Source organism: Dermochelys coriacea, chromosome 22 (assembly GCF_009764565.3).
Source record: "Dermochelys coriacea isolate rDerCor1 chromosome 22, rDerCor1.pri.v4, whole genome shotgun sequence".
Classification (NCBI taxonomy): domain Eukaryota; kingdom Metazoa; phylum Chordata; order Testudines; family Dermochelyidae; genus Dermochelys; species Dermochelys coriacea.
Window position 1 is genome coordinate 407,333 of NC_050089.1, and position 15,709 is coordinate 423,041.

At 41.1% G+C, this 15,709-nt stretch overlaps 1 protein-coding gene across 7 annotated transcripts in view; it reads right to left on the bottom strand.

Moving 5' to 3' along the window:
• Nucleotides 1-1,913: 1,913 nt before the first annotated feature.
• PKNOX2 (PBX/knotted 1 homeobox 2) overlaps nucleotides 1,914-15,709 on the bottom strand; it is a 715,219-nt gene continuing 701,423 nt past the window's right edge. For all 7 annotated transcript variants that reach the window (XM_043500983.1, XM_038380894.2, XM_043500981.1 and 4 more), the window contains one exon: nucleotides 1,914-6,001. In XM_043500983.1, coding sequence (XP_043356918.1) covers nucleotides 5,775-6,001 — 227 coding nt within the window. In that variant the 3' untranslated portion in view covers nucleotides 1,914-5,774. The remainder of the gene's footprint in view (nucleotides 6,002-15,709) is intronic.

Here is a 15,709-nt window from a genome sequence, read left to right on the forward strand (position 1 = left end):
TTGTTACCCTTTATGTCTCTAGTTAGTTTGATCGCGTTTCATGCCTTGGCCATTCTAATTTTGTCCCTACATATTTGTGTCATTTGTTTATATTCATTCTTTGTAATTTGACTGAGTTTCCACTTTTTGTAGAACTCCTTTGATTTTTAGATTATTGACGTTCTCCTGGTTAAGCCAGGGTGGTCTCTTGCTATACTTCCTATCTTTCTTACACAGTGGGATACTTTGACCTTGTGCCCTTAATAATATCTCTTTGAAAAACTGCCAACTGTCTTCAATTGTTTTTCCCCTTAGACTTGCTTCCCATGGGATTTTACCTACCAACTCCCTGAGTTTGCTAAAGTCTGCCTTCTTGAAATCCATTGTCTTTATTTTGCTGTTCTCCCTCCTACGATTCCTTAGAATCATGAACTCTGTCATTTCATGATCACTTTCACCCAAGCTGCCTTCCACTTTCAAATTCTCAACCAGTTCCTCTCTATTTATCAAAATCAAATCTAGAACATCCTCCTCCCTAGTAGCTTTCTCCACCTTCTGAAATTAAAAATTGTCTCCAATACATTCCAAAAATTTATTGGATAATCTGTGCCCTGTTGTGTTATTTTCCCAACAGATGCCTGTGGAGTTGAAGTCCCCCCTCACCACCAAATCCTGTGCTTTGGATGAGTTTGTTCGTTGTTTAAAAAAAGGCTCAGCCACCTCTTCTTCCTGGTTGAGTGGTCTGTAGGAGACACCTACCATGACATCACCCTGTTTTTTTTTTCTCCTTTTCCTTAGCCAGAGTCTCTCAACAAGTCTGTCTCTTATTTCTATTAAAAATGTGTACATTTTTACTATATAAGGCAACACCACCTCCTTTTTCATGGCTGCATCACATTGGCAGGTCATAGTCATCCATTGATATGAGATTTCCAGTCAAGAACTTTATCAGTCAGGTACTGGAAATCATTCGTCTGTGGCAAATTGACAAGATGTTGTTTGTCCAGAATGTTCAGTGTATTTGGCAGGCACATAATATGGTTATATCTGTCTGCACACTCAGGGGAAGGGTAGAATGGGAGAGAAAGGAAATTTTCTAGAAGGTCTGGCTGGAGGCTCCCTCTGGTAGTGAGAGGAAGAAGAGCAGGTTTTCCTTATAGCTTCTCGCTCTCATGGAACGTTCACTAGAGAAGGGGAAGCCTGAAGACCTCCTTCATTCTCTCCTGGCTGCAATGCTAAAAGGGCTTTAAGGCTGTGAGGTTTCCTCCCAAGCCCCTGCAGGAGGAGGACAAAGGTACCAAGAGGAACTAGACTAGCCACTGGAAAACTGGCTTTGGCATGGAGCTCCATGGATGCTGCAGAGCTGCTTCTCCTGCAGTTTTCTCTAACCTTGTGGAGTCTGGTGGGAGGAGAGACCTGGTTTCAGCCCAACAGAACCATCAATTTTGGTAGGAAAGAGCTCTATTACACAATGGCTGGTTTCAGTGCAAGTGTGACCCAGGCCCCAGGACAGATCCCATTGGTAGAGAGTCTCATCCCTGCCCCAGTTAGGGGAATACTTGCATAAGTCCCAGATCTGACTCACAGGGAAAGAAACCCAATGGCAGGAGGGACAGAATATCTTAACCTTTGCCTGGAAAAGCTCTGGTATATAATTCAAGTGAAACCTTCCTACTCTCAAGTCCCTTGAGGGGCTGCCATGCCCTGTTAATGCAGAAGGATGGATCCTGCTGAATTGCAGGGAGGACTCGAGCTACAAGGGGATATTCTGCTGCCATCAACCTGTTCTCTGAAAGGAACTGTCTTCATGTGTTGGAAGAGCAATGGAGCTGCTAATTCATTCTGTACTTATGGAAGCCTCAAGCAGAAAGACAAGAAGACAACAGTAAAAGGTTAAGGCAGGAAAAAGAGCAATGAATTAGCCCAAGGTGATGTACTAAGCAATCTCAGAATTTTTTATTTTATTTTATTTTACTTTACTTTATTTAAAAATCCATTAATTTTTTTAACCAGCTGTGAGCATATTGGACTCACAGTCCGAGGTATGGAATGCCCAGAAGGCGCAATGTGACCTGTAACTCTCTCTTGGATAGACTGAAATGACTCTTCAGACCTGCATATCTGTTCCTGTTGTCCAGATACATACCGCACTTCTGGATTTTGAGAATATTTTCAGCTTCATTGAGCAGTGAATTTGTGCCTTCTCTGAGGCAGAGAGCTCTTGTCTTCCAGTCATTCTCACCAGGTAGTTAAGGTGGTAGCTATGATGAATGGCTAAAATTTCATACATAACCTTTGAGAATTACAACAATTTTCAATTTCGAAGCCTGCCAAGGGGAATCACGTTCAGAGAATTCATGTCTTGGGTAACACTGGGTCCCTTTCATTGACCTAGATTTCTCTTATCCTTTATTCCTAATCCTTAATCAAGAACATATAAATAAACTCACAATAAAATACAGCTGCAAAATCTCATCTAATAGCACTTTATAATAAATGGACATGAATTAATACTAGATTACAATGAAATTTCTATGAAATTACATATTACATTCACGCCATATCAGTACTGAAAACAGGCCTTTATGCCCATTGCCAGTCCAATAAATTCCCAAGGAATTATCATGGATTCAACCCTTATTGTAGATAATCAAACCTCTCAACTGCTCAAGAGGCAAAAGAAGGCGCAAACTGGAAACTGTAGTTCAGGGGCCAGGAAAAAGCATTGTTACAGAAAAATAATATTTAAAAATGAGATCAAACTCAGTCATAAAACATTAAAGTCACTGCAACTGTCTCAAAACTCGGTGTGTGTTAATTAGCTCCATCAAGAATAAGTTGTGTACACCGTCCTTAATGCTGGATTGGTGTTGGTGGGTGTGTGCATATTTAAGTAAGACTATTAACCAGAAAAGAAAAGCTTCCATCCTGTCAGCTGGCTGGAAATTTTCTGCCAAACCATTTTTTTCATTCAAAAAGGCAGAGTTTTCAAAACTAAACATTTTCACTGAAATGCATCATTCTCAACGGGATGATTTCTCAGGTCCAGCATGGAATTTCTGGGAAGAGAGAGAGAGAGAGAAAGCCAGGCAACAGAGACAATCTCTCTATGGTCCAATTAACATTTAATTGTTTATACAAAGTGACACAGCTCCAACAGGTGAGAGAGACTGCAGCCATGTCTACACTACAGGTGCTATAGCAGTAGGGCTATAACACTGACGGTGACACTTTCTATACTGATGTAACGGGTTCTCCCATCAGTGTAAGCAATCCACCTCTCTGAGTCGCAGTAGGTAGGACAATGGCAGAAATCTTTCATCAACCTAGCCGCAGCTATTCCAGGGGTTAGATCAGCATACCTACATCGCTCTGGGAGTGTGAATTTTTCAAACCCATGAACACCGTAGATATGTTGTCCTAACTTTGAAGTGAAAATAAGACCCAGCTCTATTGCCTGTTGGTGAGGACATTTCACTAGGATGTGGAGACACAGGTCCAATCCCTGCTTTGAATTAGATCAGGGCCTGGAATCTGCATCTTCTACCCCACAGCTGAGTATCCTAACCATCAGGCTACTGGCTCTTGAGCGGTTGCTTTCAGGTGTGCAAATGTCAGTTTGCTTGTGTTTTTATGTCAGGGGAATTGAATTCTTATTTTCTGGCTGCCCTAATTCCACTGCATTTTCAAAGGGGAAATGTGATCTAATTATGGCATGGAAAGGCATATATTGCGCTATAACACTGATTATAAATAAGATTGTTTCTTTCTCAAATTTCTATTTAAGCTTCCACTATCAGCTCATTGTAGGGAGGAATACATTCATTTCAGGAAGCCCTTCCTCAGTCTCAGTTACTGGCTGCTCCTCAAAGGTGGAATTGGAGGTCCCCAGTTGTTTTGCTAACTGTCATTCTCAGCCTGCACAACATTGCCATCCAAGGTTTGTCACTGAAATTGTTCTCCTACAAATGAACTGAAAGTTCATTCAATGAAATTTTATGGATAACACAACCATATTCAGTTCTACCATTCACTACCATGGTGTGTGGAGAGAGGATGAGATTGAGTGCAAGTGATGTTTTGGGGGTGAAGGCTCTTTCTATCAAGGGGAGTTTATTTCCTTCCTACTGTGTGAATACTAGAGGGCCTTTAACGCCATTTCTGTGCTTATATCCATAATCTGATTCTTATTTGTTTACTATATTTGTATATATGTTAGTCAGGTCAGCAAATGTTTCTGATCTCATGAAAGTCTTGTCTGTGATTAGTTTTGCCAGTGCTTCATGAAAAGTCTTCCACATTTAGTGAAGAAATTTTTTATGGCTTTGATCCCACCTTCCTGCTATTAAACATGCTTAAGGCTATGTCCACACTGTGGCCGGGAGAGTGTGGCTAGACAGACACTTGTTAGCTCTACTATATTTAGCACACTAACTTGAGCAGAGCTAACAAATGTCTGTCTAGCCACACTGGGAAGCATGCTCCCTGCCGCACTGTAGACATCGCCTCAATAAGCATCTTATTTCAAGATGGTTTTTCGTCAATCTCTCGGCAGAATGCTTTACCTGAAAGGGATAGTTGGTGGGGATTCCAGAGAAGAGGCTGAAGTAATGCAAGGGGCATTTTTATATTTCACCATCTGGAGAGCAACTTCAGCTAGCTCAAAAAACCTTTTCCTAGTTCAGAAATCCATGAATTCTCAAAACCAGGAGATCAAATAGAGATGGCTTGCATTGTAGCATAGCAGAATATGAGATTGCTTTCAGCATTCTGAAATCTGACTGTTTCAGGTGAACAAGGCAAATTTAGCATTTTTGTCAATATTTCATTAAAACATAAGAATGTCCAATTATTTCTTTATCGGTTTCTGAGTATTTGTGATCTTCTAAACATTTAATGGTACCTAGATGGCATCACTTGAGGGCATTCTTGGTCATTTGACATTGCATCTATAGCCTAGAAATTTCACTGACTGTATCACAAGCAGAACATTAAATTAAAAGTTTCTAAGTTTTCGGTTCTCTTACAAAGGCTGTTCAGCTCACAGTCTGGTGCCCAATCATCAGACCGATTTACACCAGCATGTGTGTCCCCCATCTGTACTTCCTGGGGTTTGTCACTCTGGTATAGGAAGAGATGGAAGTCTGAAGAGTTGACATTCATTTAATCAGCACTAATCAGGAATCTAAGTGGATCCAACACTAAAGTCTTTCAAGGTTCAGTTTTAAATTCTGACAATTTGCAAACTCTGATTTCCCTACAGTTAGATATTTATAATCATTACAATCTTTTACTTAAAAAAAGCATCAATCCTTTTGCATCTATAAATCTTTCATAAAAGCAGTGAAAATGAAAACAGACCTGCCTCTCACCTGCATGTCAAAAAAGGCATTGCATGATAACATCCATCAAAGACTCAGTCATACAGAAAACAGCTTGCCCTAAAAACACTTTTGTTCTTATCAAAAACAACAACAACAACAACAACAAAAAACTGGCCACAATATGTGCCTTGTAAACATGTGTCCTTCACTTAAATAATAACCCTGCACATTCTACTGGTCTCTTAAACGTGCACTCCTGTCCATAGCTGCAGTATATTGCAGACAAGCAGGACACTCTGTAAGGGTATCATTACTTGATTTTGTCATACATAATTTTTAAAGCGATGTGGGGGGCTTGTATGTCAAAGATCAGGGTTCCTCTAAAATTCCTCAGGCTGCTGATTTAGGTAGGCAAACATCTTTCCAGGAGGCATCTGCTCTACCGTAAATCAGGGAACCTTCAATTCTTTACTACTCCAGTGAGTCACTCTGGTCCAAGCCAAGGTCACTGACATTCGTTGTCTGGAGCTCATCATTATCTTCCTCCAGTTCTTCTTCTTCTTCTTCCTCCATTTCATCCTCCTCCTCATCTTCTGTTCCATCAAGTGAGTCGTCATGAGCTGCCATCATGGCCTGCTGCATAGCAATGGTAGCATTATCGGAAGACAGGGACTGCAGGTTGTCCATAATTAAGGAGCCTAAAATGAAAATAACACCTGATATAAAGAATTATATTTGCGTGTTTTACCTTGCTGAGGCAACAATGCCATCTGACAACAATGCCACAACTGCTGACTTGCTATGGATTGATCCACATTGGTTGGCATTTGCCATACCTCCCATTAATACGAGATGTGAAAATCAAACCTTCTCTTTAACCTAATACATTTTCAGTCGTAATCACAGGATTACACATCAATATTTCTGGCAAAACAACATAGCAGCTGAATTTTCAGTAATAAGTTTGAATCTGACATATTCAGTGTGGAAAATACTACTATACTGTCAATATTACTACATGGAAGTTTTATCTGAGGATCTAACAGAGCTTTAAAAAGATGGGTATTATTATTAATTTATTATTATTATTATTATTATTATTACTATTATCCATACTGTAGAGATTGGAAAACTGAGGCACAAAGGGACAGAGGTTGAAGTGTTCAAACTTGTATACATACATGTTGAAGCTGAAGTTTCACAATTCTGGAGGTTTTCTGCTTAATGGATTAATTTGCATATTTTGTTACTATGCATCACCTTATTTACATATATGATATAAAATGTCCTAATGACCAGAACATGAGCCTGGTAAAACTACAGCCTGGAAGGAACTTTGAGAACATAAGAACTTCTGGTGGACAGGTGACTCTGACAGTTTCTTGAGGTTGTGGCCCTTGCTGCTCCTTGTCCAAGGGCTGGACAGAAGGGCTGTGATTGAGTTTCTGATACTAGCCATTGAGGGTGGCTGCTGCTTCCCTCATCTGGGAGGGGGATCAGGCTGCTTTCTGCCATCAGCTGGGAGATGCCCTGGTTAGGCTGCCAAATGTCTAACTGGCTGCTCATTGCCTGACTGGGATATGCTGCTCTTGCTGCCAATCCCTGGTTGCAGCTCGCAGATGCCTCTGGGCAGGGAGAAATGACTCTGGTGTCACTCTAGCCAGACCTCCAAGTCTAACCATGGAAATCCTCCTAGAACCACTCTTCTTGTAGAGATGAAGCCAAGAGCATCTCTGCAATTCTCAAGGAGATTTAAGCTCCTCCGAAGGAGCAACTCAGAAGGCAGCTGTAAACAGGAGCCTTCTGGCTAAATCAAGAGTCTTAACATGTCTGTGCGCACCTGGCATCTGACAGTGCTGCCAAATTTCACAAATTTTGCATGAGTCTTACAATATTTGATGTTGTTCTTGAAGTCCCTTCTGCTGGAGTCATATCAATATATGAGAATCAAAGCTTTCATTCAAATAACAAGATTCTAGCCTTCATGGTTGTGGAGAAAAACCTGCCAATGTGACCCAAGAGCACCCAAAAGGCTCAGGAACCAGGAGGCAAATAAAAAAAACCCTTTTTATTTGTTTGCTTGTTGGTTTCAAATGTTCAATTTTTAGCCATTTGCATGATTTTGAGGGGCCTGATTTGTAATTTTTTAATGTTTAGGTTGATGGCACTGGGCACCTCCAGCCCAAGTGACAAGTCAAGGTTTTCTGGGGTGCTGGTACCATAGCTCCCACTGACTGATGCCGTGGAGTGCTAGTTGAACACAAGCACTCAGGGACATGTGTATGGTTGCTTGAATATGTCAGGCATTTCAGAGTCTATTCCCAGAAAGGCTATGCACTCACGTCACCAACCTGCTACTTCTTTACACTTTGCTAATGTTTCTCTTCTAAGCAACACTTTAACATTGTTATTATTATATGTATTTATAACTGCCAATCACTGTAATATCTGGATCACACTTTACCTTGGTTACCACCAACCAAAATGAGCCAGATCCTCAGCTGATGTAAATCAGCAGAGCTCCACTGAAGTCAACAGACCTGCACCAATTTAAACCAGCTTAGAATCTGGCCCAATATCATCCACAAAACACTGAGCAAACATTATGTGCCTCCACACTACAACTGACCAAACATGTCTTAGACTAGGGATGGTAAATAGCACTGTGTTACAAGAGCAGAACAGTGCACTAAATACATTTACATCTGGTACAATATTGGGAGGAGTTGCAAACACCTGTGAGGATAAAAGAATCAAAAAGTGATCAAAAAAGATTGGAGACATGGGCTGAAAATAATTAAAACAGACTCATCTTGGAAAATGCATCCAATACACTGGGGAAACTAACCAGAAACACAGAGAACAAGACAGGCTACTGCCAGTGAGTTGCAATAGTAAAATAGTTGTGCTGAAAATGGAGGCCTGAATCTTGCCATTTGCTCCACTTGAATGCAGACAATTCTGGAACTGGTTCCCTGAAGCCCAGCCCAGGGTCAAAACTCTGATCTGCTTCCAAGTTCCTAAGAGAGAAGGGGAAACCCACTGCACAGATGGATGGACAATAAGGGTTTAGAAAATGACTTGCAGGAATAGCACGAATAAGCTGCAATTTATAAGAGACAGGCTAACAGACTGGAAATATCTACAAGGTATTAACACTAAGGAGGAATAGAAATTACTTAGTGATATACAAGAGGTTTAACTAGGATAAATTGGATGAAATTAAGATGGAAAATTTAGGTTCAACATCAGGGAATCCCTGTCAGTGAGATGGATTCGGTATGGAACAATCTCCGAAAACAAATGGAGCAGGCCCCATTGCTTGGGGCACTTAAAATAAGACTGGTCAGAATACAGGGAAATACCCTGTAAGGAACAACCCTGTATTGTACCCATTCTTGGGATGTGCACTGGTTGACCTAACAGGTCCTTTCCACCTCTAAATTTTATGACTATATGATTGCAATGCAGCCTGCAGTCAGTGGGGAGCCTAAACAGAAAGTTGTGAACCTACAGGCTGTTCTAAAAGTGGGGATCTACAGACAGAGGGACTGGATTTCATATTTAAGATGCCCTGTTTCCTGCTCCTGTGAGCATCACCCTTCGTTCTGCTAGCCAGAATGTATCTTCTGAGCAAAGTTGCCATGGTGGGACATCAGGGGAGAAGTAGTCTCTGAGATAACTGGGGGCTAGACCAAGGCAGGTTTGCAAAAAAGGGTCCAGAAGGCAAATGAAGTATGTCAGCATCCCTAAGTTTTGGGGAAAGGGAGGCTAACCTCTACAAGTACTTCCATCTCTAAGCCTTCAAAATTCATTAGTAAGGCCCCTCAAAAATCCAGGAGATTGGTTTAAAAATCATGTTTTCAAGCTTTTCTCCACAACCACGATTTACTTAAAAATAAAAGGTGGGGGGAGAATGCTGAGATTCTCATCTAAGCATATGCCTCCATGAGCTGGGGCTTTAAAAAAACACCTAATACTGTGAGACTCACAATAACATCATGAGAACTCCAAGAGCTGGCAACACTGAATGTTACGCCTCTCTGCTTTTCCTTCATCTTCTCTCTGTTTCTCACTTTCATTTTCACATTATTGCACTTGTGCTTATTTTTCTCCCTATTTTGTAAATGTCTCTGCATTTCATCCTCCCCTTTTCCCAAATGCTCCTTCTCATCTGGAGAGTTATGACTTTTAGTTCATTGGCAGCTGCCCTCAATGTTTACTGCTCTTCACTTAAGCTAAGGTCAAAAACAGTAATGAGTAAAGTAATAACAACCCTCCCCATCTTATTAACACACACACACAGAAAAGCCTTACAAATCAGATTGTAAAATCTCTGGCTGTTTGAATTATTCATTGTTTAATCTGTTTTTAAAACATATAATATTGGGAAAGTGCAGGATAAGAAACTATTCAAGAAAAGCAGTTAACACAACTGGGACATTCTATATGTTGGGGAGCATCCTGTAACCCCCATATTCCTCATTTATATATAATTGTGATATTGCATATAAAGCAGACCATGTGAGGTATCAGGGGAAAGGTTATGATCTGCTGAAAGTCACTATTCTATCTAAATATGTATATCACTAATGCATATGAAGTTATGAGAATAGTGTTGAATGGTTATCACTAAAATATGCTGTGGATTTTTGGAGGTGCCCAGATACTAGTTCTCCAGAGACAATGACAAGGGAGGTAACGAATACCCGGGTGGATGCTAAACAGACATCACCAGCCATTGTCCAGCAGGGGAATCTTTCTCCTTCCCCCACCTATGCTGCAAGCAACAAGGACACTCAGAAGACTGAAGACCCCAACAGAGGAGACTGGCCCAGGTCTCAAGGCTGAAACTTGTGTACTATGAACTGCAATATCCAGCGGGGTGAGAAAAACTGCTTAATCTAGATGTTGCCCAGTCTAATAGGGTTGAGAGTTTAGACTGCATGCTTATATTTTGTTTTATTTTGGTAACTAACTCTGATTTTTTGCCTATCACTTATAAATCACTTAAAATCTACCTTTAATAGTCAATAAATTTGTTTAACTGTTGATCTTTACCAGTGAATTTTCTTGGAGTGTTTGGTTAACCTGCTCAGATTTACAAAGGCTGGTGTATATCCACTTTCTATTGATGAAGTGGTGAACCAATTAATAAATATGCACTGCTTGTCTTGAGCAATGTAAGATGGTATATTCCTGAGGTACAAGGCTGGGAGCTGGGGGGGATTTGGCTGGTGCCTTTCTCTGTGATTTATGAGTGGCTCTGGCAGCATTCAAGCTGGCTGCGGGGTTCCACATGTTGTTGTGATGAGTGATAACAGCCCCTGGAGGGGTTTGCTACTTGTCACTAGCAAGGCATTGTGAGAGACAGCCCAGACTGGAGAGTTAAGGGGGCACAGCAGTCCCATAGTCCCGGGGATCCCATCGAAACAACATCTGCTTGAACTATTTATAGCAGCATCTTCAGAGAGCAGGGGAAATGCAATCTGTATATCTGTGATATAAGTGAAGTTTAGAGGCAGTGCTGTCTACAGCAGCTCAGAAACAGCTTTTAGTCTAATAGTGACAAGAAATTTTAAGAGGTGATTTTGTTAAATTTTCTTGTTTTTATCCAATTATAAAATCAATGATTTTATTCATCTTATGTCCCTATATGAATTCTCAGTGTCTCTCTGACTCTAATCTAGGACTGACAACTTCATGACTTGGCCAACTCTCAAGCTATCACAAGATTATTTTTTAAATATTCCTGGCTGATGTAACAGTCATTAGGAAAGCACTCTGCAGCAGTACATGAAGACTCAAAGGGAATTTCACAAACCTAGTGAGAACCAGATTTATGTTCCATTAATCTATGAGTTTAAGAATTGGTGGATACAAACTTCTTTCTTTAAACAAGAAATGGTCTAGTTCAACCACATTCCCAGTTGGGAACCCTCTTCTCCAGTGAGGCACCCAAGTCAAGTTGGCCCTTTCTTATGAAAAAGCAAAAAGTGACATCCAGAATGCCCAAGAGCCAGGAATTGGCATGGGAGACCTAGTTTCAAGTTCCTGATCTAAATCAAGTAGAACAAGGCTTTGAATCGAGGTCTCACACACCCTAGCTGAGTGCCCTAACCCTTAGGCTATTGCGGTATGCTGAGGAGTTGGATTTGGATTCGTCACAAGAAAAGACTGGATTTGGTGCCTAGCTCCAGCAGAAGGTTCATGGCAGAGATGCCCAGGGAGAGGGCGGTGCCTCCCTTCAACCTGTCACTCAGACTCCTTAGGCCCAGGTCCATGGGAGTTAGGCACCTCATCACCTTTGAGGATCTGTCCCCTTTTTCTCATTTCACTCCTGGCTAGCTTAGGTGGCGACCTGCTCAGTTTGCTGGCTTCTGAAAGCCCCTTTGTTGGTGCCTGTGACACACAGCTCCTTAACAAAGGATCTCTGGTTCTTTCCAAACAACACTCACTTCAGACCTGACAAACTCACCACACCAAACACATTTTACAGGATATTTATCCATCAAGAGCAACATGGAAAGTGTCTACAGAGAACTCGTAGCATCTCAAGATTCATAATCGTTGCAAAATGTACGTCGGGTGAATTTTATGGAAAAAATAATTTATATTGAAATGATGGTTTACGGACTAGGAGTAGAAATTAGTCACCAATGGATAATATGTTTTAGTGATGGCCCATTTGCATTTTGCAATGCTAAAACTTTCAGTGGAAAAACATCAGAGGCAATTGCAAACAATTGAAACCATATGAGGGTAAGAAAGGAACTTCACAACAAGACAGGGTTTCTGGGAACAAACACAAAAGGCTGTTTTCAGTATAGCACAGGAGAAGGAGAAGCACGCTGTATCTACTCACTGAGGAAACCTCTTGTGAAGTGGTGGTGTTTTCACAGAGTTTGGATCCTGATTCTTGGGTACAACTGTCTGCACTTTGGGAGAACCTACTTTATTAGACACAGGTTTTCATTTATGATTTTGTTTTGCCCACAAAGAACAGTGATAGCAAGTTATTCTTGCCTGGTGTTTGCCTGTCCCTAAGATTAAAGTCTCCCCTGTCCAGTGCTCCATCTGGCTATGAGGATTCCCTGAACTCTGACCTTAAAGGCTATTTGTTTCCCTCACTCTCTTTTGTTTCTAGTAGAATCTCTGTTCTTCCTTAAATAACCTTTCTTTTGGTTCATTACAAGTTCTATGTGGTTTACCAGAGCAGAGGTTTACAGTAAAACTGGTAAACTGCTCCTTTTGGGGGAGAGGATCTGGGATTTCTGTGAGTAGCCAGTGACAGGGACTGAATATCAGGGGACTCAGGGACTGTTAACATGCAAGGCAAAAGAGAACTGGCACAGCCCAGAGGAGAGTGCCTGAGTGGTTGAAGGCTTGTGGTGCGAAGGGGTTGGCATGCATGCACCACAGCAAGGCTCTCTCTCACTGAGGAAGGGGTAACAAGGTGACTTTCAGTCCAGGATGTCCCAAAAACCTAACTCTCCCCAGGCATTGGATAGGAAGCCTAAGTGCTTAACTTGGGGTTGTGAATTTGATTGGGTGGCAGGGTACCTAGGAATAAGATGACGCAACGCCTAAGTCCCCTTGTGAATCCAGCCCTTAATTTCTCTGTGACTCAGCTCCCCATCAGTAAAAATGGGAAAAAAAATCTCTCACAGAGCTGTTGTGAGGATAAACACATTAAATATTGAGAGGTGCTCAATGGGGCTAAGTTCCATAGCGAGGTCCCCTCAATCCCCATCCAGGGTCCTTTTCTCTAGACCATATTTCCTACCTAACTTCCAACAGCTGGTGTTTCAAGTGTGATGAGCAAGTTGACCTTAGGCTGATCCCATATGGCAAAAAATCAATTCTCCCCTGAGTCTTTAATAATAGAATTAAAGGTTGGTTCGAGGTCTTCTAACAATATTACAAATGGTTGTTTAGCTAAAGCAGTTGTTTTATTCCTAGATTCCCCAGCCAGAAGGGATCTTTGGAAGCATCTAGTCTGATCCCTTGCATAACAGAAGCCAAAAACGTATCTCACAATAATACCTAGGGCAGAGCTTTTAGAAAAACATCCAATCTGGATTTTAAAATAGTCAGTGATACCACAACCCTTCTTAAATTGCTCCTATGGTTCATTACTCCCACTGTTAAAATATTTACACCTTATTTCCAGGCTAAATTTGTTTAGCTTCAAATTCCAGTCATTGGATCATGTTGTACCTTTTCCTGCTAGATGGAAGCACCCATTATTAAATATGTGTCCCTCATGTAGGTACTTACAGACTGTAATTAAGTCATCCCTTAACCTTCTCTTTGTTAAGCTAAATAGATTGAACATCTTGATACTTTAATCATTCTTGTGGCTCTTCTCTGAACCCACTCCAATTTATCAACAGCCTTCTTGAACTGTGGACACCAAAACTGGATACAATATTCCAGCAGCATTTGCACCAGTGCTAAATACAGAGATAAAATAAATTCTCTATTGCTTGAGATTCCCGTTTACGCATCCCAGGATCGAATTAGCCCTTTTGGCCACAGTATCACATGGGGAGCTCATGTTCACCTCCAAATCTTTTTCAGAGTCATTGCTTCCCAGGATAGAGTTCCCCATTCTGTAAGTATGGCCTATATTCTTTGTTATGAGATGTATATATATTTACATTTAGCTGTATTAAAATGCATATTTGCTTGTGCAAGTGATCCAGATCACTCTGTATCAGTGAACTGTCCTCTTCATTATTTACACTCCCCAATTTTTGTATCATCTACAAACTTTATCAGTGATGATTTTATTGTTTCTTCCAGGTCATTGACAATCCCCTTGGAACGCCATTGGTAACGCTCTTGCTTGATCATGATTGCCTATTTATAATTACATTTTGAGACTTATCAGTTAGCCAGCTTTGAATCAATTTACTGTGTGCCATGTAATTTTAATATTGATTTTCTATAAGTCTTGGAACATTGGGGACCTGCAATTACCTGGGTCATCCCATTTACCCTTTAAAAATAGTTCTCATAAGGAAGACTCAAATCCCATTCACTTAGCCATGATGCCTCTTAGAAGGAACCTTCCATATCTTTGTGCTTGGCACTGATGTCTAAAAATGGGGTTACTCTCACACTGTTTCAATTTGCCTCTGGTGGCTGGTTCACAGAGACTAGCAACCTTCTCCTGATACCAGCTAATGCAGCTCGAGTTGTGAAAGCCTGTGCTGGAGATGCAGGTTCAGACCTTGCTGATGCATAATGAGGGCCCTTACAGATGCACACAACAGAATTATTTTCCTCTTTTTAAAAAACAAAAGAAATTACACTGGAAAAAATGTCCAAATAACATAAAACTGCAAAGTCAAGCACTTGAAAGTTAGGAAATACCAGAGTTAAGATCGTATTCCATTCTTTGTGCATATATATTATGATACAGTCTTTAATTACATGATCACGGGACTCTACCTTATTCAGCGCATAGGATGGATGATGCTCAGATATTGAATATGGGCTGTGTATGGAATGAGGCAGTTCTATAGGACCTCTACCTTACTTTCTCTAAAGTTGAAAGGCATGTAGAGAATGAGAGGGGGGACTGCAGGAAGAGGAATGGATGATTTTGTGATTCAGGCTGTAGCTGTCAGAAGATCGGAATTCTTTCTCCAGCTCTGCTTCAGAGTTCCTGTGTGATGCGGGACAAGTTATGTTAATCCACATTTCTATAGATGGCCACTAATTGTGTGTTCCTTACTCACCTGGGTCTGACAGAGAGACACCTGGGACTGATTTGCAGAAGTGCTGAGCGCTCACAACTGCAACTAAAGTCACTGGGAGTTGCTCAGTCCTGCTAGCAGTAATAGATTGTGGGCTGGAAGAATGAACATGGGACTGGAAATCAGGTGGTCCTGAAATCTGTCTTTGATAAATCACTTCATCTCAGTTTTCCCATCTGTAAAATGGGGCAAATAATACACTCATAACTTCAATGGAGTTGTGAAGATACATTCAATACTGGTTGAGAGTTTCAGATATCACAATGATGAGTGCCATAGAAAAGCCCAACAGGAAATTAATAATTTAATATTTGGTGCAGGGTTTGGATGGTGGCACTAGATAAAGCGGGGGCCACACACAGAATGATGAGAATGAAAGGAAATACTGAATAGCTGGCTCATTCCCTGAGCACGGTCCTTTCTCTGTACTGCATGAGGCAGGGTCCTGTGGAAAAAGAGTATGTGATCATGTAATTAAAGACTATCATATTACATATGCACCGGCAACCTCAATTCTGACACTTCCACTTTGGGGCTTACTTTATCTTACGCTGTCCTGTTGGTTGTTTTCCTGTTACATCCCCAGCATCTCAGCAGCTATGTGAATTCATCCATCTTATACTCACCCTCACCAATACG